Source organism: Pelecanus crispus, chromosome 1 (genome assembly GCF_030463565.1).
Source record: "Pelecanus crispus isolate bPelCri1 chromosome 1, bPelCri1.pri, whole genome shotgun sequence".
NCBI lineage: Eukaryota > Metazoa > Chordata > Aves > Pelecaniformes > Pelecanidae > Pelecanus > Pelecanus crispus.
This window is the reverse complement of record NC_134643.1, coordinates 14961202-14986029: the sequence shown is the minus strand read 5'-3', so window position 1 is coordinate 14986029 and position 24828 is coordinate 14961202. Positions and strand designations below refer to the sequence as shown.

Here is a 24828-nt window from a genome sequence, read left to right as displayed (position 1 = left end):
GCTACTCTCTGCATCAATGGCAAACGATGTCTCTGTATCTCATGTTACTGACATCTTGCCACACATCTGCAGTCTATTTTCAGTTCTCTGTTGCTCATTACCAGTTTAGGAAAGGAATTGAAAAGCTTTGGAGACGAAGAGATTTGATGGAACATGGGGCAGAACCCCTGAAACTAGCACCATAACGCAAAGCAATACCACATCTGATTTTAAGCTGTCTAGAGCAAGGTTCGGAACTTGTGCATTTTAACTCCCCTTCTCCCAAGAGCTATTGGTAACTGGAGTTACTGGTGAAGGCATCACAGGTTAGAGATGGTGCTGTTCAACATGCCCTCAGTCCACCTTCAAGAACACTTCACTGGTATGCTGTTGTGAGTCTAGTGTTTTGGTGTGGGCTTTAGAAAACTGTTACTTAGGTGAGAATATTTTCAGTTGTAAGAGTGCTGTCCCTCACCCAGGTCTGTGTGTTCAACCATGCTGAAATGTCTTTCATTTTCGTTTTCTCCCACCTACCCTGGGGAAAATCAAAACCAGTATGAGTAAGAAACCCATGGGTTTTCTGCTTTTGTTTTTGCTGGATGAGCTGTAGACCTGTGATTCACACTGTTCTTTGGTATTTATCTGGCATTTGTATTTGAAATTGCTGCATAACTATGAATTCCTGGATTTGGTTTCTTTTGAAAGCAAAGTATTTCTGTGAGCAGTAAAGGTTAGTTTGATGTCAAAATATATGTCACTATTTCTTAAAAATTCCTTCTTTTTTACTAATAAGGTTCTGAGTGCAATTAAGTGTATACAGTTTCTGTATTGTAACAATGCACACCCCACCATTAATTTACAAATACATTTATCAGCACTCTATTTTGAATGCATACCTCTAAAACTCTACTTGAGTATTTATAGATTGCTTGTCACTGTGGTGTCTAAACAGTGCACCTTTAAATAAAGCATCAGAGCTCTTCTTACTAGAAATTTCATCTGTGGTTGGCATTTCAGGGGTGATCTGATATTTTAAGGATTTGGGCTTACTGTGCCCTGTAAGACAGCACTACATGCCAGGATGGGTTTACACTTGGGCCACTTGTGTTTGGTTGCATGATGGTAGCATAAAGGCACCATTGCCTAAAAGAGGGGACCAGCTTGGAAAGGGACGAAGAACATTTTCCATGTGTTGGTTCATCTTTTGCACAAACCCTTCCCAACTTGCTGGGACTGCAGATAATGAGTCCAGAAATCCACTCTGGGGGGTACCACTTCTTTTCTATTTTTAAAGCCATTGTGAACAAAGCCAGAGAGGGAAAATTCGGAACAGAAGGAGCCCAGTGTGGGCTTTTCATGAGGTCATGTTGGCCAAGAGATGCTGAGGCAGAGACAACCATGGCACGTGGCCTTGCCAGAGCTCCTCACACTTGCCGGACTGCTGTTTGTTCCCCCATCCCAGCTCCATCTCTGAGCTGGTGAGGCTGGTGCTGGGGGCAGCGTGAGACCCTACTACGGAGTCACCTCTCGCCAGTGCTGGTGGTGTGGTGGGAACACGCTAATGGCAGACCTGTCTCTGCTCTGCCTACTGCAACAAGCTGGTGCCTCCCTCAGCTGCGGGGAGAACATGCAGCACCAGATGACAATTCTGACATAAGGTGGTATATGCCAGGTGTTTTTAAACAATCGTTGTGACCACTTCCAGATGCTAGTCAGACATGTTGTTTAGGAGAAGGTGTGTTAGCCTTGTTGTGCCTGTTGTCTTTCTCCTGGCATGCTGCATGCCCAGTGCCTACAGGACCGGTATGGATAGAGTTTAACTGAACTCAGTATTTGCAGATGAGCAACAGAAAATGAGACTCAGAGGATGGACTGTCTCTGTGCTGGTCTTCTGGGTGAATTTGTTCAGGAATGAGTTCTTCCTGATCTTCTGAGCTGTATAAGGGAAGTCAGTGTTTGTACACAAGCATGTGAGCTTGGGTTGTCCCAGGTACACTGCCTTCAGGTTGCATTCGCACTGCTGGCTGTTTTAAGGGAGTGTTAAGCTCTGCTTGTCTCTGAATGCAGTGTGATGTTGATAGCCTTTGCTGTATTTGATGTTAGCCTCCATTTCTTTTTGCAGTCTCCTGTGAAAGCCATGATGCTGTGAAGGAACAGAGGCTGATCTGAAAAGTGCCATTGCACACCGGGCTTGCATTACTTAGAGACTGATATATTTTTTGAGGACTCAAGGAAAAAAATGAATGACTTCAGTATAGGTAACTTATGTCCTAAGAGGAGAGTTTCCAGCTATGGCTCAGGTGTGCAATGATGCAATATTACAGTATTATAAGAAACTGGCTTCGACCTTGAGAAGAACCTAAAGAAAATGCCTGTCCTTGCTTTGATGCAGGGAAGTCTCATTTTGGGAATTTTGCTGTCTGCGCTGGTCCCATTTCACATACCAAACTTGTTTTCTATTTTCTTCATGGTATACAAAAGTGCACTTTTGCACTGCCGCTACGTGATTTGACTCACATAATCAGTATACAGGGCTTAAAAAGTTTTTGCCTTTATTAATTCTTTCTTGAACTCTGTTAAATCTCCACTCATGCTGTTTCATGTGTCATAGCTGTATCTCTACATCTAGTCCTTTTCCTTGCCTTAAAGTTTTTTAACTCAGTGTCGTCAACAGCAGCTGCAAATTCCATGGAATTTTTGTATATATCAGCCCTCCTGGTGATATTTAGCTGATGCTAAAGAGCAGTCAAATTTGGCAAGACCTATCAGTGGCAGGTATCTCCTGAGATGATCCGCTTCCTCCACCTGGCAGCTTTTCCGCCTTTACAGTTTAGATTCATTAACTGCACTACTTTGAATATTTTGAGTATCAGTCAAAATGCAGCTATCTTTTCAGAGAGTAAATCAGTCCCTCAGGAGAATGTAAGGCAAATTTTATGCAATTACTTACACAGATTAATAGATTTCTATAATTTTATATATGTGTAGCATATAATACTGGAAACACAGTGAAAATGATGTTCATAAGAATAGCAAGAGTTTCTCAGACTACAGTTCAAAACCCACTTTGTCTTTTCTATTGTGCTGCTACTTCCACCTATGGTATAATTTCAGCAGCATCCTTGCCAGCCTCCTTCTTCCTGACCATCTTCCTCCTCGAGGCAGGACAGCTCCCAGCATCGCCAGAGGCACTGCTCTTCCTCATCCCACGGGAGGCACCAACTCCAGGGCTCTCGCAGAAACCTGTGGTGGGAAGTGCGAGGTGTCTCTGAAGAGAGGCTGCCGTGTCCCCTCTGTTCCCAAGGAAGGAGCACCCAGAGCTCCCTGGAGATGCATGGCATTGGCAGGATGAGGCCAGCCTGCCTGCTCACTTAACCGGTCTCTGTAGTGACTCCAGGCGAGCACAACAGCGTGTATGTGCTAAGTGTGCAGGGAGTTGCAGTCAGCAACTTTCCACGTTTTTTTTTTTGGTGGAAAATTGAACTGAACTGATGATTCTCAGAAATACAGTTGTTTGAAAAAAGTTTATGTGACCACAACCATTGTACAGAAAGAAGGGTAGGGCAAAGTGGCACCAGAGGCTACTTCTCTGGTATTTCCCAGCCCTGATATGATTTTTTTCATGGAGCCATTTCCTAGGCTTTTACAAAGTAAACTGAAGTTATCCACCTAACCCATGTATTCCTATCCACGTGATTTGTGGACAGAAAGGTTTCATATCCATCATGGAAACAGTGTTCACTTGATTCAGAAGGCGGAGTAAGAGATCATAGTGGGTTGTCATCTGGCTGTTGACCAGTGTGTGAGGCTGACACAAACTTTGCCTTTTACAGGTGGTTTTGCACCCGGTCTCTCCCCCTGGTCACTGTGCAAGTTCCTTGTACTGAACACCTCCTCCAGGGTTCCCAGGCCACAGCTGCACATCCCATCTCCTCCTTTCCATCACCTTCTAGCTGCTGCTTTGCCCAGCCATAGTCCCCTCTTCCCCATTGCTCCCCAGTTCTCCTCCAAAAAGCCTCTCTTCCCCTTTTCCCTGTATTGGTTCCAGTGTCACCACCTTCCCCATCCCAGTTCATTCACTGTCCCCTTGCCCTCAGATCTGCTTTTGTGTCTCCTTAGTTTAAATTATTGGGGGTGGTGTTGGTCAAGCTTTAGGAGCAACTTCATTTTTTGTGACATTTTGCACATTTTGCAGCTTTTTCAGAAGTGAGATTCTGCTGAATTGATGTTTTCTCATCAGAAGGCTTAGACTTTTGATTAAGAACCCTTTCTTTCCAATGAGCAGACATGACTTTCTGCTTTAAAACACTGAGAATCTTACCAGATCAAAACATCAGCAGAACTGATATACTCATGAAGCACTTCAGCTTCAACAAATCAGTATAGCTAAGCTAAAATGCATTTCTTGGAACTTTTTTCAGCAAGCTCTATTAGTCAGTGAGTGCTCTGAGAGTGCTAAATGAGGACAGAATCTCCAGAAATATTTAGATGCTAAAAATGAAAATGTCTTTGTTGAGCATGTGTGAACTCTGATTTTTTTTTTTTTTTTTTTTTTAAATTTTTGTGTATATATACAAAATATAATCTGTCCAAACTTGGAGGACAACTCTCACACTTCAGAGTGGGAGAGCTGCTGAAAACAAAGGACACTGGAATTTTTCAGCTAGGGTAACACAACATTTTCCTCTAACCTCATCTCAGAAATGAATGAAGTGTTTTGACTGAAATTCCTTCTCCCTTAAATAATTAAATCAGTCTGAGGCAGACACTTACTATGAAGGAAAAAAAAAAAAAAAAACAACCCAAAACAAAAACCCAAGAAGCCCAAGAGGGTAAAAATTGGCAAAGATCTCAGGAACTGAAAATAGAAAGAAATATTGGGCAACTTTTAAAGCAGCTCTTATCAGCTTTGCCTCTAATATTTGCAGAGTGCTGTTGCCTGATCAGTAGGTTGTTCCCAGTGCAGCCCTCCTGTGTTTCTCGGGAAGATGTTCTCAGTCCCTCTCGCTGAGCTATTTCAAGGCAGCTGAGAGCTTCTACTTACGTCTGCACCATGGACTCCCTGCTCCCACAGGCTCTCTCACAAGCTCCCTTACTGTCCCTGGTGTGAGGGGTGAGCCAAGTCAAGCCGGGGCTCCCCACTTGCCCTGGTGCAGCATCCGGAAGGGCTGGCCACAGGGTGCTGCTCTGTGGGGGGTGGCAGGGTCCGACATCCCCCCTGCCCAGCTGAGTGGTCCCCAGGGCTGGGAAGGGCTCCTCCCTTCTTCACTCACCCAAATTCTCCTCCCAAGGAAGGGTGTTGTGGAGGATGGAGCAGAGCCTGGTTGGACTTGTAGATGACACTCACTGCTGTGTTGCCCATTGGGTGTCGTGGGTGGGCAGTGGAGCTGTGACAGAGGCACCTGGGGCACAGAGTGCCCCATGCAGCTGTGCCCCTCCAGATGTGTTCCAAGGTCCAGGTGGGTCTTGGCTTCAGCCCCCGCACCTGAAGTGCTGGATATTTGGCGTCAACTGCATATGGCATGAGCCAGCATAAAGGCAGAAACAAAGCCTGGCAGAGGCAATCTCGGAGGAACCTTCTTGTTGCTGCTGGAAGGGGAAGCTGAGAGCCCTCAGTAACAAGCCCTAGTCCCAACATAAAATCACGGTCCTGTTGTCAGGCTGTGCATTAGCACAGCTTTCCTGTTCTTGGTCATTAACACTTGGCAGGGTGTGTGTCTTCTTTCATTTTATGGGAATTTGATGTATTTCACCACTGGGTAGAGAAAAAAAATCATCACTGAGAATGTCATGATTAATTTTTTTCCTCTTGAAGAACTATGAAATTATTCTGAAACGTATGACACGTGTATAATAACAGCCTAGTGCTCTGTTTTTAAAAAATCTGCTAGAGGCGTTGCGCAGTTTCCCAGAGGCTTAATGAGGGACCCATACTGTGTTGGAAATTTTTCAACAATAAAAATTCATCTATTACATGCTTATGTAAAATGAGGGTTGACAATCACACAAATATATCCAAAATCAAATACAGGCATTGTAAAATATCACTTCTTTCCCAGAGAGAAACTGGTCACCTGTTCACAGTAGGATTTTGCATTATATCCTATTCAGTAAAGAATAAGATGCTTCCCCACAGGGAAACAAAATGGCAGCAAAGTACTGGCCCGGTGCCCTTCTATCAATGCTTTTCACTGACTGTTTTGCCAAGTCTTCAAAAATAACACATAGGCATAGTTTTTCAACATATGTTTTGCCTCTTTGTTGGTTTAAAAGCACAAAAGGAAGTAAAGGTTCTGCATTATTCTCCACTTCACCATCAAATGCGGGAAGAATTCATTTTTTGCTTGTTTGATTTTCTTTTTCTCTCCATAATACTTATTTTATTTTTTAAAAATCTAGTATCTTTTGCTGTTCTTTTAACATACATCTCAGAAGTGGCCTCTTCTTAAAAATTGAGCATATGGCTCTCTGAACCTGTGGCTGCATTCAGGGAAGTGTCTATTGCAAAACACTGAAATTTGGAGTCATGGGAGAAGAAAAGTCGGATTCAGAAATTATTCAGTATACTATTGAATAATCAAAGAAAGGAAGATAATTAAATATAAAGAGCTGAAGAATAAGTTAAACATGGTAAATATTGCTCCTCTGCTCAGAACAAATTAAGCCGCTGTCAATGTTTGCGTGTTCTTTAGATATTTAATAGTAAGTTTAAGCCAATGTGTACCCCAGAAGAGACACTGAATTACTGTTGTGATTAAAAAACCACCAACTGTTTCACTGCTGAATGTGTACATTCACCAGTGAATGTACTAGTGGTCACCTCCTAGTACCTTGCTTCAGTTCCACGGCTGGTCACTGGCTCATGATGTTTCCAGCAAGGGAGAGCAATATGGGGATGTGGAACGTGCTGTAGGGGAAGATCAGAGTTCGACAGCAATCCCTGTCAAGCACCGATCTCTGTGTGTTAAGAGAGGGGGAAAAAGGATTAAAGTATGAAAGCAGAACCAGTGTGGTAACTAAGGTGTTGAAGCATTTTCAGTGTACAAGGCTACAAGTAATAAAACTGTTCTTTAGCAGGGAGATCATTTTGTGTGTATCTCCTTGCAGCTACTTCACCCTTTGTAGTGCACTTTCAAAAAAGAAAAAAAAAAAAAGTCCTATATGGTAGGCTATAGATTTGCAATGCAGTTTATCCACAACTAAATATGGGTGAAGATTGTAGAAAAGGATGATATTAGACAGACATTAGATGTAGAAAAGGATGATATCAGACAGACAAAGGTGAGGAAAGAAAAAGAAGAAAATTTACCTCATTGTAAAGCTATCTAATTAATTCATTGTTTTTGCAAAGTTTCCTGGTTCTGATTTTCATTTGAGAGGTACACAACCTAATGTTAGAATATTAATAATAATCTGTCCTTTTTTTTTTTTTTTGGTGAAACAAAGAAGGGTGTGTGCTCCTGTAGGATTAGAGAAGTCTTTCTGGCCATAGAGGATATTGCATTTTTATAATGGGAAGAACATAAACCTGTCACTTAATAGTTTAGGTCTTTCCAAGATAGAACCAGTGAAGCTGATGATAAGTATACAGTGATACAAGCTGAAAGATACCAAAGTATAAATATGAGAATTAGTGTTTGCAAGATTTGTTAATTCTAATGAAGAATATATAGATTCCAGTGTTACTTGTATTTGGATGATTACTTTACTGTTAATATCTAAGAATCTCTCAAAAATACATTCATGAGTTATTTAAATACACATAATCTGTAATGACCCAGACGCCCATATAACTTCAGTGTATAATACTATAATATGTATGATAATCATAACTTAACACTCTGCTCAAGTCCAGAAAGAACAATACCATAATCCTGGTTATTTCACTGCTTTTACTCTGTTCTAATGTCTTGACAATTACTTACAAACCATATATTTCAATGCCACATTTTACTAACTCATTGTGCATTTAGTGTATAGCATAGTTTTGTGCTTCTAGCAAAGGCAACTTCCCAAGCAGAGATGCCATGACCACCCTTTTGATGTTCATTTCAGACCCTGTTGTAATGCTCAATTTGTGTCTGGTTCCTGCTGCAGATGATTACTGGTACATGACATATGATTCATTTAGGAACAGAAGCTGAGTCAAACACCAGTAAATGCCAGTTGTTTACCTCTAAACCAGTCAATTTTCTTTAAGTAAACCCCAAGGAAGTTGTACAGGAGCAGACTGAAACTTGGCACACACAGCTTGAACGCTGAACAAGTTGTTTGGGGAAATTACATGGGAAAGCCAATTTAAAGCCACTGAAGTGTCATAAGTATTGGGGGAATTCAGATGAATTCGCTGTAGTAAATGATGGGATCTCATTCAAGTGCAAGAGTCAGCTCACAGAATGTGTACAGGATCTTAAGTACTGCTTATAAATAATTACACATATTTTATTTCTCTCATTTCAGTGACTATTTCGACAAGTACCTTCTTTGATGGCTTGCTGGTAACTGGGCTCTACACTTCTACCAGTGTTCAGGCTTCCCAGAGCGTTGGTGGTTCCAGTGCTTTTGGATTCGGTAAGTCCAGTGTAATTTACATTCTGCAACCCGGGGTAATGAATACTTGGGTGTACAGAGGACACTAACAAAAACACAATTACTGAAACAGGTTAATTTAGGCTGAGTAATCAACAATACATGGAAGGTAGTGGGAGTCAATGAGATAAGGCAGTGGTGGCTTTTAGGCAGCTTTTATTTCTTCTTCCACTTTCTTTGTTCAGCCTGGTACTGGTATACTGAATTATATGAATTCTAAGAGAGAACCGCCTCAGCAACTAAACTGGTTTAAAAAGCCATTTCTACATGGTGTGACATTCAATATGAACTAAAGCATTTAGCCCAAGGCATCTAACTGTTCTTGGGCTGAAAAACTGATTCCTTTCAGCTTATATCAACCAACTTTTCCCACTCACTTAACAATAGCGTCTTCCCTAAAACCAGAATGGTGGTTAAGGTATTTTATATAACCAATTATTTTCCATGTACGAAAAACAGAATTGTAGTTTTACAGTTGTCCTGGTTTCAGCTGGGATAGAGTTAATTTTCTTCCTAGTAGCTGGCATAGTGCTGTGTTTTAGATTTAGGATGAGAATAATGTTGATGACACACTGATGTTTTAGTTGTTGCTAAGTACTGCTTACACTAGTCAAGGACTTTTCAGCTCCCCATGCTCTGCCAGGTGCACAAGAAGCTGGGAGGGGGCACAGCCAGGACAGCTGACCCAAACTGGCCAAAGGGCTATTCCATACCATATGGTGTCATGCTCAGTATAGAAACTGGGGGGAGTTGGCCGGGGAGCAGCGATCGCTGCTCGGGAACTGTCTGGGTGTTGGGCAGCAGGTGGTGAGCAACTGCATTGTGCATCACTTGCTTTGTGTATTATTACTATTATATTATATAGTATATGTGTATATATATATATACATATATTATTACTATTATTATATTGTTATTATTACTACTACTATTTTACTTCATTTTATTTCAATTATTAAACTGTTCTTATCTCAACCCAGGAGTTTTTCTCACTCTTACTCCTCTCATTTTCTCCCCCATCCCACTGGGACAGGGGGAGTGAGTGAGTGGCTGCGTGGTGTTTAGTTGCTGGCTGGGGCTAAACCACAACAACAATTTTTTACATTTTTTAGGGATAGGACAGGTTTTGCAGAATTATTATGTATTTCAAGTTCTGTGTTGCATTCAGGGGTAGCAGCCAGGTCAGCTGTGCTAAGGACAATTGCTTTTGAAAAATCTCTTCTAAATTTGTGCAAGTGATTTACAGCTATACCTTCTGCAGTTTGTTATTTGGTAGCATTTTTTATATCCTTACAAATAATTGTAAGAATTGTGTTCCTCCAATTGGAGGAACTCAGTGACCCCTAACAAGCAATCTGGGGTGAAGGTACAAAAGTAGGTACCAGTCGTAAGGGACACCAACTGCACTGCACTTGCAGTAGCACGTTTAAACGTTCGTTTGTCTGTCAGGGTTAAACTTCAGTACTTTCTTCATAATAATCTTTCATAGTAATTATCTCTGTTATAATACATGTGAAACACGAGTGGCCCAGACCTGTGAGTGTCATACAGCAGACATACGTTGGCTGGCAAATGAAACAATGCAACATGATAGCACATTATTTAAAACTGTATTGAGGAATAACTTGAGGAGGGCTTTGCCACTGTGAATAGCACCACCGATCAACCTCAAACCTTTTGCTTGGTCATTCAAAGGGAAGAGCACAGCTGCCACAGGTATTTCATGTCTTACATAAAATGCACTGAAAGATCCACTTTTCTGGAAGAAGTAGTACTGCTGTTTCTCCTTTCCCACTGTACTCTTTACAGGATGAACAGGATCTGATGGAGTAAGTGAGAAAGAAAACAACATTTCAATGTGAAATTTTTGGGATGGTCAAGTTACTGGCAAGCTATTATCTTGCCATAAAACAGGTGTTTGTATCATGTCACTGGGGAGATCAGGGCCCTGTAAGGCAAACTCACTGGGCAAGGTTTACAAGCCATGTTTAATCACATCTAAGTATTTAAGAATGGAAATTAAGCAAAATCTCAAAAACCTAAATAGCTTTGTGCATTTACAAAGTCCATCTGTATTTTTTTCCTAAATTTGTATCTTCATCTGTAGAACAGGGCTGTTATAGTGGGTGTCTCACTGAGGCAGATGTTGAAGTAACATGTGATGTGTGACAGGAAAAAAGACATGGCCTTTTTTAACTTCCCAAAGGTAATTTTCTAGCTCTTGATGTGTCACTTTGACCATTCAGTTGCTGGTAAGATAACCAATGACTAAGCTGGTGACATATACATTCTGTGGACCAAAAGAAGAGCCAAGCCTATGGGCTGGGAAAATACAGGAGCTAAAGAGATGCAAAAGCAGTCACATGTGGTTGCAGCTACCTCATTTTGCTCGTCAATACAAATTCTCAAACATCATGCCCAGGGGAGGTCTGCTGCTCCATCTCGATCATGCCTCCATCCTTGTCAGAGAAAAGCTGCTGCCATCTATGACCTTTCTTCTGAACTTTCTGCAGGCAAACTGTAGGGTCAGTTGTGTTACAGTTGTTAGTTATGCAACGTTTTAAATAAAAATCTCATTTTGCTGATTTTCTTCGCTAGCTGCTAAGCTTGCATATATATTGAAAAAAACTCAATCTGAGTGTTTCAAAAGAGCTGATGCTCTTGTGCAGTGTCTTTGCAGTCACAGTAAAAAATAAACAGTGAAGGAAAAATGGGAATAGCTTTTAAACTTAATTTTATATGAATGTTCAATCAGTGGTGCTCCCAGGACTGAGAACTACATAAACATTTCTGTTCTCTACTCTGCAGTGAGAGACGAGAAGGCTGGCCTCTTCCAAAAAACATTTAGCATGCGAATGATATGCTTTTTAAAACAAATAGGTAATTTTAAAAATTAACAATATTTTAAAATCTACCATCTGCAGTAGAAAAAGAGAGTAGTGTCCACATCATTTAATGAATTGTTTAATAAAATAGTAGATGGGAATGGCATTGTTTCATTTTCTGAAGAAAACACAAAGCGCTCTCTCCAGAAACCCTGCATCTATCTGTTGTGTCATCATTTCCAGTTAACTAAGAAGCTGCTCCTCCTTTTCATGAAGTGATAGTGATGTTCAGGTTAGATTTAGCTTGCTGGATTTTTTTTTTTTTTTAAGTGTTGAGGACTGTGTCAGGTTCAGAGACCTCAATTCAAAGATTTAGGCGATTTATCATAGATTAGACGGAGGGGCGAAACCGGGCCTTTAAAACCTGAAGATAGCAATATTCTGAAATTGGGTTGATAGGGGTTGCTTATGGAGCAGGGAAGAATATTTTTTTTCTCTCTTGCAGTATTACCATTGAAATGCTCTTGTCTGCATCTCACAGGAGGTCACGCTAGATTATCATAATCTTCCAGTCTGCCCCGATAGTATGAAGTCTTACCAACGTACACATATCTGTCTTTTGTGCCATAAGTTACTGTATTGTGGCTACAATTATCTTTTAATTACCCAATTTAGGAAGTCACTTGATAGAGACACAACCATTGTCAGTTATCACAGCTAGTTAACCGTGTCAAGAAGCTTTGAAGAAAAAAGATAAAATACATTAGTGCTAACAGAGTTATTTCTAAGGGTTATATTTTCTTCCTTTTTCAATATATATCATGTAGCCAAAGAAATAGTTCCTGGTTTCCTCTGTGGAATTATACTGACGTGACACTTGCTGAAATTTTTATCTGGGAGACCTTCTAACAGCTCTTTTAGGGAGAAATGAGAGCGCTTTTAGGGATAAAACTTAATGGTGGTCATAAACATTCATCTTTTGTCCCAAGCTGAACCATTGTCCAGGTTCAGATAAAGGTAAAACTAAAACTCTAAAGCTAAAATTAGGACTGGGAGAATACATAAATGTGTACTTCGAACCTCTCTAAGCAAGCTGTGAGGATCCTTTAGCAAAGAAATAATCCTTAAATTGAGCTTTTAAGAATAGCATTTCTTCTTTCCTGATCAGTGCAGTGTGCACCTGGGACTCATTTCCATGTCCTTCAGCATTGCCTGCTGAAGGCTGAAGAGCAATCCCGCTCTTCATCTCCCCCTTTCTCAAGCCATACTGATACCCCTCAGTGTCATTCACACCCCAACTCTCTGGAGGCACATTTTGGACTCCTGTGGGATCTCTCCATCCCCATGTGTCCTCCCCTTCTTCTGCTTTTGACTCTGAGGGTCCTTGTTGGCATTTGACCTCTTTTTGGTAGCTTGGGGCATCTGCTGGCTGTGTTCTGGGGTTTATCAGCCCACCAAGGTTACCCTCCCATACAGCCAGGATGTACGTATGGTCGTTTAGGGGCTCTCAGTGCTTGACTTCCTCCAAATATGTAAGAGGGAAGTGCGGACGGGAGTACTAAAAAAATGTTAGAAAGCCACAAATGTGGTGGTGGGTTTGATGGGAATGATGGCTTGCAAATGAGGTTAAGGTTAAATGGGTTTTGTGGGTGGTAGGGGTACCGGTCTGTAACTTGGGATAAGTAGGAAAATCCAGCTCAGCTCCTCCAAAGCCATGTGCACTGGAAAGCAAGGAACGCAGTATCATTTCTGCAATTAAAGAAAAAGATTACAGTGTAATCCCTTAGTAGTGATAAGGAGCACTGTGTGCTGAGGACCTGAATCTGTCTCATTACAGGGGATCGCCCTGGCTGACAGGCCAGTTGAGCAGACAGACATGTTGGGCTGTGCAAATCAAAGCTTGCCTTTGACCTGCCAGTCACACTGCATTTCCACGCATTTGGACTCTTCCCAAAGATTTCTGGCTCCCCAGCAGATTTTCACATCGTGCACACATGACAAATTATTTAAAATTTAAGTTTGGTGTAATTAGTTTCTTACAAACTACAGTGGAAAATGTAAGCCTTTATAGTTAAGCCCCCAAACCCCTAATTTTATGCAAAACTGTAATTACTACACTGATGTTTACCTTTTAATAAATGTGGAATAGATGAGTAATTTCATTATAATATTTGTATATGCATTAACCTTTCAACCTAAATTGAAGAAGTCCTTTTGAAAGTCCATAGGCTCTCTATGGTAGAGACAGTGGATTCAAAGCTCTCATTACACTGGAAAGTATTGCCACAGGCCTAATTGGCTAACAGAAAACTTTTCGTTTATTTTCTGTGTAGGTTTATGCAATTTGTAATTTACTATCTTTTAAAACAGATGTCTCTTTTCTACTGTAAGGTCATAAACTGCTGGTGAATTTTAGGTTTTGTTTAACTCTGTGGGCTACTTTATAAGAGTCCGTGAGAGTGATGTTACCTGGAAACATTTCAGTGCCTGAACGGGGGAATTGCATCTGCTAGAAAGCAAAAAATAGAATATGAAAGATCATCTTGCAATCTTTTCTCTTTTGAAATTCTGTGTTTCTATACCATGAAGGTGATCACACCTACTGTAAGTAATACATTGAGTCTCTGGGGTTTAAAAAAAAATTAGTTACAAATATTCCTTAAAATATGGTGAATAATAAATTTCCTAGAGGAAATCCTGGGAAAAGCAATCACCAGAAATAATTTATTTGTTCATTACATTTTATCTTATAATCTTTTCTTTTTAAATTATTCTATTGCCTTTTGGCAGGATTAAGGCAGCCTTCACATAATTCTCTGCTTGGTATTTTGCTTACATACATGTTTGCATAGCAGACAAAACCCAAACCCCCCTTTCAATTTATAGATGAAGGATCATTTTGATCCATCTCTGTGTGAGTTGGGAATTGGGGAAAAGGATAAAAGTAGTTCCCTGGTCCTATATCCCTCTTTGGCTCACAGGTCACAAGCAGTTTTAGGGCAGAGTGACTGTAGGTGGGTGTCACTGGTGATGCTTCTGGTTTCATCCCCAGAGGAAGAAGGGCAAAGAGGGTGCCTGGGTGGCTGAAGGGCACCCACAGTGTCGTCTCCATGAGAGTACTGCAAAAAATGCACTGGTCGTGCTCCCCAGCTCTGCCGGTGCATCGGTCTGGACCAAGCATTGGAGGCACCCAAGGCTCCTGCTGCTCTTGGATGGGGCATGTGGTTTTGAGCCTTCAGAACCTTGGTTTTGGCATCAGTTTATGCTCAAACACTGGTGGTTTTGGGGTAATGTTTTGCTTTCAGATTTTGACAGATAAAAGGAAAATATCCCCCACTAATATTGTGACATGGAAAAAGGCCAACTATTGGATTTTTCTTGTTAGGTGAGCCTACAAAATTGATCCCTCCTGCTCAGTCTTTGCCTCTCCGTGCTTGTGCATAGCTTTAAAAAGTAAGGAATAATCGGTAAATGCCAGCTCTTAAAAAAAAGTTTTCAGCTATGTGCATGCTACTGCTCTTGAAGTGCAGTTTTGTAACTCACTGAAATTGCTATAGATCCCTGGTTTACTTTGTGACAAGCCAAATGGGCTCCAGGACACTCCCTTCACACTGGAGATATTTGCCAGAAACCAAACAGATGGTAAACTAGGAAGAAATGACCCTCGGCATTCTCATTAGAACAGTTGGGGAAATTTTAATAGGCCCCCATTTGCCTTGTGCTGTATCTAATACCCTTTGAACTGCCACTTTTTTTTTTTTTGTTTGTTACAAGTCAACTACTGCCATGTATATTTTAATAGGGATTATCAAATACAATTTGCCCAGAAGATGTACCAGCCCTCTGCTGCTAATTAGCAAAGTTTAAATAATCACCGAGTTCTGGAATAACTGGAAAGAAACACTGTTTTTCCTGCCAACGCATAATTACCAATTAACAGGAAGATAAAGTATCTGTATAGCAGTCATATCTTGGAGAATTTGTTAACAGTCAATTAAATAGTGAGTTGGTGCCAAACTGACATTGGTCAAGAAAGTTTACGTTTGAGTTTAGTTAAGATACTCCCCCCTGCAAATGGTATGTAACAAAACCATAACGATGATAAAACTTTCAAAGTTTGTGTGTCACAATGTTTAATTACTACTTAAATGCCTTTATGGCCAAAAGTTGACCATTTCTACAAGTGGTTGACTATCGTATGTGCCTTATGGAGAGGGTTTCAGTGTTATTAACACAACGTCTTTCCATTATCATGGCATAGGCAGTAATTACCTGTGCTTACCCAACAAGGAACTGTGTCCCCAAGTATTTTAGCTGCTGAGGAGGAAAATTCCCCACATGTAACTGGGTAAGGCAGACAGCAATGCGTCAAGGTTGGAGGAACAAGCTAACCAGAGAGGGACGCTACACAGGAAATACTTAAACTGGCCTAGTTTGAGTCTAGTTTGACCCAGTCCCAACCCCTGAACGTTTTCACCCATTTCTGCAAGTACTCTTGGACTTGTCAGGTTTACCCTAACCCCCTGCCACAGGCAGCAGCAGCAGTTCTTGGACACCAAAATCCAATTCTGCCTAATCTCTTGAGAAGCCCTGAGTTACTCCACAATTTAACATTCATAAAAGTGAGTGATGGTGTCTGCTCCATAATTTATTTCAAATGTCTTTGGAGCGTTATGAAGATGACAGTAAAATAACTCAAGCTTTTAACCTTTCAAATATACCTGTTACTATCAGTGTGGTCAAGGTTGAAAAGGAGAATGAACGAACCTCTGTAGAAGCGTGGCACGTGTAACATTGCTTGTATTTGTTAATTTTGAATAGTGGGTGCAGATGGGTGTTTAATGCTATAGGCAACACTTAATGCTTTGCAGATGAGATGAGAGGTGGTCATTGTGTTGGAGATGCAGAGAAACATTTTCGAGTGCTTGTAAAGGGACCCTTGGCGTTCTTAAACAAGAAAATTCCTTTACAGACAGTTTTACATAGCCAAAACCAAAGTGCTAATTGATGTGTTGGGGCCAATTTGGTCCAATTTAGCAAGTACATTTATTCAGTGGTGATATTTTTACAGATCTTATATACATCTGTTTTTCTCCCCTGGGTGGCCAGAAAATGGTATGGGGAAAAGTTAGAGCATCATTGAATTTTAATGTGTTTTTTTTAAATTGCATTTTATTTTTTAATAAAATGCATGTAGTAAAAAACTGATGTAACACTTTGTGAAGTGATCAGATCAGGTTTTTTGCTACCTTATACCTCTGAGAGGATTCTGATCCAAATAAGGTATGGATATCATTAAAAATACATTAAGAGATTAAAATATTTATTGTGACAAGCTGGTGATTTTTATCTATACTAATACTTATTGAAAGTCTTAAGTAACGTTTTTTGAAGTGCGCAAATTGCAGGTCATTTTAATAATGGAAAATTATGTTTATATAAATATATGTCTTTGTTTCTCACTCTCCTGCTTTTCATCCTAATTTCAAAAACCATGTCCAATTGGTGCACTTTGAATGCTGTTAACCAGTATATTCCAAACTTTTAATTTTTGTAAAAAATGTATACAGTCAGGCTTGTGGCTTTATCTCCATTTTACCAACAGTAAATGAAAAACAATGATTAAGACCAAAAGTATCCCATAAGTTTGGTATCCACTTTAAGATGGCTGTGATCTGACTTTCAGAGATGCTGAGCACTGCATAGCAATTTGTATGTTGAAAAGCTCCTGTTAATGCCGGCGTGGGTTGACTGTGCTCAGCCCTTCCACGTATCAGCCCCTATGTGTCAAACTTGGGACCTGGAAAATGAGATAGACCTCGGTGGTGACCACGTGGAAAAATTTGGTGCAACTGAACAGTTTTTAGAGCTTCTGGGCATGGGACAAGGGTAGAACCCAGCTGCCCTGTGCACCTTTTGGTAGCCTGGGCTTCCTGAGGCATCACATTGACCTGCCTCTTCCCAAGGGCTCCTCCATCCCTGCACTGATGCATAGCTCCATGCAGAGTACAGTACCTAACTAGTTCATTAAGGACCCTGCACTGTTTTCCCAACACTTAAATCACACCTAAACCCTAGTGTAGGTACACTTCAAGCCTCTAAATCTTGGAGATTGAATCTGCTTGCCTACTCTTGAGAGTAACCCCAGAAATACAAAGTTTTCTTGGCTATTTATAGAACATATATAAAATTATACATGTTCCTTTTCCGTGTTAAGTAAAGGTGGCCATTCCACCCTGGTAAAGACTGGTAATTAATGTCTTGGCTGGATACATGACACGTCATGATTCTGAGCCCATTATCATCCCTACATAGTATTGCAAGCCTAATGTGTTGTGCTCCTTTATAAGCTTGTAGGTGACCTGGTGTGGAGACCTTGACATCTTCTCCCTAAATTCTGCTGTGACCAAGACACAGGAAAGTAGCCCCAACATAACTACTAGAACCTGATATACCAGATTCACTTGAGTTCTCTTATACGGCCCCAAACTGAGTAAAAACCAGGCAAACAAAAGACAGTTGGAAGAGAAGGACATGGGGGCAACCAGATACATGGAGTTGGTCTAGCCAGTTTCTTGCATAACAGATTAGCAATTAAAATACTTGTGGAGCCTGAGGCCTTGAACTGCCCACTCTTCTACCCCAGGAGGCACCGAAGGGAGTAACCAGGAAATGAGCCATGTACCTCTGACTGATTCTCCATGGTGCCCTCTGTGCATGGGGAAGTGTATGGAAGTTTGCTGAGCTGCTTGCTCTCACTGAAATGTTACCTTGAAATCCATCTTCTCTTTTTTTATGGGTAAATCATTCCTGTTTGGCATTGATTAGAGAAATGTCAATCTATGACTCGGTTCTCTTTTATTATTATTTTATTGTCTTATTTGTCTTATTTGTTCACCAGTTAGAGTGTGATCTCTAAAGCAAGGACTTTCTCCTTTATTATTCTGTACAGACATGCTGGCACAATAAAACCTGATCTTTGACTGTTCATGACTGTTATTAGAATATGGATAATAGTGCATAAAAGTCAACAAAAATGAATTAAGCCTTCACTGAGTGTGGCAACAATAACAAAATACTTTCCCCTCTAGAAGACGTTGTCATTGTGTTTTGAATGCTACATTCAGCTGGATTGACAGGCTGAAGTTGCATGGTAATTCATAGTAACAGAGAGGTATCTTTAATTAAGTAGGGAAAAAAAGCCCTCATCTAGAAATTTAGGGCCATCTTAAAATAGCATTCTGTGTGTGTGTGCCTCAAGAATATATTAAGCAAATGTTCCCATGGCTGCATGAACTTCACACTGCCAATGCGCCTGCCTGCATCGCTTCTTGTCCCAAGCCTGTTTCTGTGATGCCTGATTGTCATGTGTTGTGCTGTGACAGTCAGTCGGAGCCCCCTTTCCCCAACTTTCCCGTTATGCCAGGCCTATTATTTTCCCTGCATTTTGTGTTTATCAGGATGCGATCGTATATTCAAGCTGAAATTACTGGGCTCTTGGACTTCATCAATTAAGATGCATTGAAGTCTCTTGCAAATGTGGAATGATATTGGGAAATGGTTATTATTGTAATTTCGAAGACAAGTTTGTAAACTAATTTCTGGCATATTATGACAAACAAATGTTGTGATCAGACTGCTTCCCCCATATCTGCCAATTTGTTATATTTCGAAGTGGAGTTGATTATATGTGCTGAAAAATCAGGCTTACAGGAAAATGGAGCTCAAGAGCCCTCTGTTAAGATCCTGATCATCACCTGTCCTACCAGTTGATTTCACTGTTTGCTTGTCTGTTATCAGTGTTGTGACTGATAATCATTTGTGTGTTTTCAGAGATGGTTCACAAGAAAAATCTGCTCCAAGTCTTGTAAAGTGATTAATCCAGTTTTCAATAATATACCAATGAAAGCGAATTGCTGTTTGTAGGGAATGATTGGTATGGTTGAATCCTTATCAGATGATAAAATATGTGAACTAGAGAAGAAGGCTACCAAGCCCATGCTGCTGTGTGGGCTCCCTGCTCTCTTGGTGCACAGAGGGAAGGGCAGAGACCCTCACGCTGCTCCCGCTCAGCTATCACTGGCAGTGTTGGTAGGTGGAGAGAAGTGATTATGCCTCTGCACGGACACAAGGTCGTGCTCACAGTTTATGCCACAGCAAAAAGAGGTTTTTACTGATTACAGTACATTGCTGAGGTTAGAAAATTTGAGGTTAGATTAGGTGACAGTTGTGAAGTTACTAAAAGTCACTTGTTCATATGCAAGCATCACCTCACAAGAGCCCGAGTCAGTCCTAAAGCGATTTCAGTCCAGTCATCCTTGCTACAAAATCCTGAGGAAGAAAAAGTGCAGTCCTTTATATGAAGTCCTTATCCTTGGAGTAAGGTTGTTCCTCAGTTCTGCTCAGCTGGATTTTATTACTGAATGAAATCCATTATTCCAGGGTGATCATGTCAATCCAGGCATGACTTGGCACCTTATTTTATGAAGTTCTTGAAAGAGAAGGAGAAAGAATGATGATTTTTAATTTATTTAACAAAAGATATGTGTTCATATTTTATAAGTTTACCTACTGCTTGAGTTTAATTATTTTTGGTGACCTGCTGGTCCTGCTGTCATATGAACATTGACTTTTTCTTCTGAAAAGAAAGAAAATATGCCTTATAGTTCAAAAGTATAACTTCAAGATATTAAAGCCCTTAAACCAGGATTTTTTTTACATTTACCAAATAAAGGAATATACTGTAATTCTTGCCTCATTTCAACCCTTAGGAAAAATTATACAATTATTAAAATCAGTGCAGTTTGTAACCAAAACAATTGTCTTTTCATAAGCCTAAGCTTGCTGTGGTTGAATGCTTGAAGAAACAAACCTTCAGGAGAAATCCAGGTGATACACAAGTATAATACCCAACCTCATTGCAGGAAAGTAAAGATGCTTTGCAGCTGTGTGAGAATGTGGGGTTTTTTTTCAGATAACATCAAATTATATAGCTGAATATTGAAAGACCTTGTGGTGTTTGGGGAAGACGTGACATTGGTCAAAGCGCTCTAGTTGAGTTCTACTTTATTTAAATAAAAATATTTAAATTATTACTTGATTACACTGTTTTGGCAGCATTACAGGAAGCAATGAAACATTTTATATAGCAGATTTATTAATAAGTCAGCACTTTTCTCCTCTAACACTCTAAGATTTGCTATATGCCTGTTTCTAGATAAACAACCTACACATATTTTATGACACTAGAGTCGTACTCCAGTCATATGGCATCACAGTCACCTTGACGTTCTCTGACATGCTGGAAAGATGATGTAATTATTAGAAGGCTGAATCAATAAACGCTGATCGCGTTAACTGTTAAGATGAAGAATATGAGCATTAATGAAGTCTAGATTTTTAAAAAAAGTCTTTAAGGGCTGTTTTATCCTGCAAGTCTTAATTTTTAGAAAGATTAAGTTTAAATTTTTAATTTTGCTGTGAATAGTGAATTTATTGAAATAATCCATCTGCTTACTCAGCACATATATACATTGAGTTCATTATTTTCTCCCTGTAAATGGAACTTTACTATTTTTAGATTCAATAATAAAGGTCTTGGTAGAGATTTCTCCTTGTTAACTACCTACTTAAATTTGTCACTGAACATGTAATAAGTAATATCACAGGCACTAGTGACCATCCAGTAGTCATAATTCACTCTGTCAGGCAGCTTTGTGATAACCTTTGCTTAAGGAAGGCAAAGATGTAATGAACTCTTTAAAAAATCTTCAGTCATAATCTGCCAAGAGTTCAACCAAAATAAACTGGGATGTGCTTTAGCTGCAATTTTCCCTAAGAAAACCAAAGGGGTGTATGCTAGCTTCTAATTAACATTTGACTAAATATTTAGCATGAATACAGATTTCAGATTTGCTCTGAAGAATTTATCAAATATGTGTGATAATCTAAAGGACTTTTTGCTTAGCATGAAACAAATAAATGTTTATTTGTTCTCTGCTGAAATATGCTGAGCAGGATATGTATGATTCAAGAATATTTTCTATCCTGAGAAATATTTCTGAGGAATTTAGTTATTGAATTTTTCACATTTTAGAAACAGGAACAGGTAGGGTTTTCTTCTGTGTCTTACTCCTAGATGTATCTCCTCAGCCTATTTCTGAGGATTCTTTCATTAGGTACTTATTTTTTGCTGTGTATGACATGGGGAACTTGGGTGGCTGGCTGAGGCATTCACACACATACGTGCCTTCAAGTGCCCCGTTTTCCAAGGAATGACACTGAAATGCAAAGTACTTCTGAAGATGTAATTTTCTGACACTAACTGCTCTTCATCCAGAGGAATTTTGAAAGACATCTGTCATATTCAGTTATGGCAGGGGGCTGGGGCGAGCAGCTGAGCTGGTCCCCCTGGGCTTCCTTCCTGCTCTGGGGAGAGAGACCGTCACTTTGGGGACATAAGTCGTCTTACCCTGCAGTAGCCATCTGAACGAGTCAGATTAATTGTCTCCAAAACTACTGATTTCTTAACGCTGATTTTAGTAGGAACCAAGGTGAGTAGCTCAGCTCTGGACTTCAACACAAAAAGTTATGGATCACATTTGCTTCTTTATTTGACAGAACAATGTAAGACTATAAAACATATAAAGCATAGGGAATGCAAATGCTGCAAGGACAACTATACATTATTACAATAAGGTATCAGTCATAATTATTAATTGTTAGACTAGCTGGGGAGGGCAATTTTGTGGGAAAAAGCAAATGTGAAGGGAGCTGTAGCTGTGCTTGGTAGGAAGGATAGAAGTTGCACAAGATACATACTGTTCTTCAGGGCAAATGGAGCAGTGTGTTGGTGAGCTGAATAACCACTGAAGCAGTAGGGTTAAACTGGACTGTTCCTGAAGCTTAGTTAAGTTCATGGTTACACAGGAAGAAGTTGTAGTCCCTTCACATGGAAAAAAGCTAGATTCAGTGAACTCATAGAGGTGGGACAGATTGGCTCATAGAGGCTGAGGGACTTTGTAAAGTAGAACACTTTTTTTACATAGGATTTTGATTTAATAGCGTATGAAGCATTTTTAATTTAATTGATTGGGATGTTCCTTAGAAAACTAGCTTTTAAGATCTTAACTGTCAACATAAGAGATGTATAAAGTTTGTTAGAAGTGCACAATACTACACAGGAAAAAAGCTGTCTGCTGCAAGTAGGTTAGGAGATTATTAAAAGTTTAATACAGAGAAGTCAGTGCCATAGTGTCTCTGGCCCATAGCAGAGCACTTCCACCTGGTAAATTTACTTTAATTAATATCCAAAGCATAAATTTACAAACCAGCCAGAAGAAATGGACTCTGGTGTTTGTCCTTTAAGTAAAATGCTAACAAAATTCTCACTTTCCAGTAAGAATCCTTCCTATTCCTGCCCCAAAGATGAGATAAGGTCAGCTTACAACTGATTAGTTTTCTTTGGCTTTTCTGTGACTGAGCTTTACAACATCGACATTTGTCAGTAAAACATGGAGATTTAAATTGTGTATTTATGAAAAATGGCTTAGGGAATTTTGGCATGGTTCCAACTTAGATTTACTTGAGTGTAAAGCAATCATTGAAATACAGTTTTTTACACTTAAGAATGAAATACAGAATTTTGTCTTCTGAGATAAATTATTTGCAAAAGAAAATGTTGGGGTTTGTATGAATTCCTGGTCTCTTCCCCTCAATCCTTGTCTTTAGGAAGGTGGATACTGCCTAATTACAATCCCAAGCAAAAATGTCACCATAAAGAGATCTTAAAATGCCAGCTGGGCCAAGGTGTACATTCACACACCTCAGAGTAGGAATATCCACTGCAGCCCCCTTATGCTCAGTCTAGGGCCAGATTCAGCTGCCCATACCTGGACACCTGGAGCAACTTGAGGTTCCCTCAGCCATCACTCAGCTTCCAGCACCTGCCAGAGGAGGACATGGGTACCTACTAGGTCTTGTATCTTCTGGATGCCTCAAATATCTCAGGTGCCATTAGACGTCACTGTACAGTTGATGCAGCCAGTGACATGTAGGGAATTAATGTCCTAAGGTAGGCGGGCATCCCTCATCCTGGGCTGATCAGACCTCCACTGGCTGCAAGGAGCAGAGACCCCTCACTCACATGCAGGCACGTCTATATTGTCTCTGTCTGAGGCCGAGTCCCACCCTGGCTTTTCTCCTTCAGAGACTCAGGGTATTGTCTGGCCTTGGTAACAAACAACTTCATAGTTCAGCCTTGGGAATAGCTGAAGTGCAGCTATGGTTTCCTTTAAGCATAGCTTAAAAATTACAGGAAACAACTCTTTTATTTAATAAGTAAATTAATTTAAGTGGAATTCTATTTAATGTCACCTTGCTGGCACAGGGTAAGAAAAAATGAGGAAAGGTTACTGTTAACACAATCTGGTTTTCCGCTGGCTGTGGAATTCGTGCTATTGCAAACCCTCTGAAGTGCTTTCTCAAAAGCTGGTGTAGAAAGTCTCGCCAGGACAAGTGGCTTTTCATGCATTGTTTTATTGACTCACATTTGATGGTTTCCCATGTGTATTTAAAGGCTGAATTCCAGTCCCTAGTGAATTTCTCAGAAAGCATTTAATTTTGAACTGAATTCATTTGCAATTTCCAACAGAGACATCTGTCAACCATTTATGAGAGGGTCCAGGTTTTTGAGTCCTACCTATTGTAATCTTGTGGCATACTTTATTTTGAGCCTTCCTTGCTTATCCTAGATATTTCCTTATAAATGAGTGAAATGAAATATAAATATATTCAAAAAACAATGCCAGTTATTTAAAAAAATCTCACCCATATATCAAAACATGTTAAAAACTGATTCAACTAGTGCTCACTTCCATGACTCAAAGTCTAACACGAGACTGTGTGTCTTTATTTCAATTGTCTATTTTAATTGACAAAAATTTTCTTCCTTGTTTTACTAGTAAAAGAAAATTTACAGTATTCCTTCCACTTTATTCGTCACAAAACAAAATGAAATGTCTTGAAGGTAAGTAGTTGTACCAGAGAAAAAACATGAACTCTGGAACTGATAAAAATGGGACACTGTCAAGTGGATATTTTCAGGGGACATAATCATAGGCATGGTTTTGAGTTCCACAGCCACATGAAGAAAAGATCTTGTTTCACAAAAATTCAGTAATAATTCTAAACATGGAGGAGCTTGCATTTTAACATTAAATGCTCATCCATTTTATTTGCAGTTTGTTTCTTGAGGTGGTTTTTTTTTTTTTAAATATAGTTCTGCAATTTTCAGAATAACAAAGTGAGAAACTATCAATCTAATTAGAGCAGCCTTGGCATTCAAGAAAGCAAAAACTGATAGTATGGTAGGAAGCTATAAGTAGTTTAAAAATTATTCTAATCAAGGGAAAATAGCTTAGAGTCTTCATAAGCA

The 24828-nt window shown here is 39.9% G+C and overlaps 1 protein-coding gene across 1 annotated transcript in view; it reads left to right on the top strand.

The window, feature by feature from the left end:
- The window catches only part of RELN (reelin), a 304962-nt gene that overhangs the window by 43178 nt on the left and 236956 nt on the right, over positions 1-24828 (top strand). The window contains exon 2 of the mRNA XM_075728102.1: positions 8440-8550. Within this exon, the coding sequence (XP_075584217.1) occupies positions 8440-8550 (111 nt within the window). The remainder of the gene's footprint in view (positions 1-8439; positions 8551-24828) is intronic.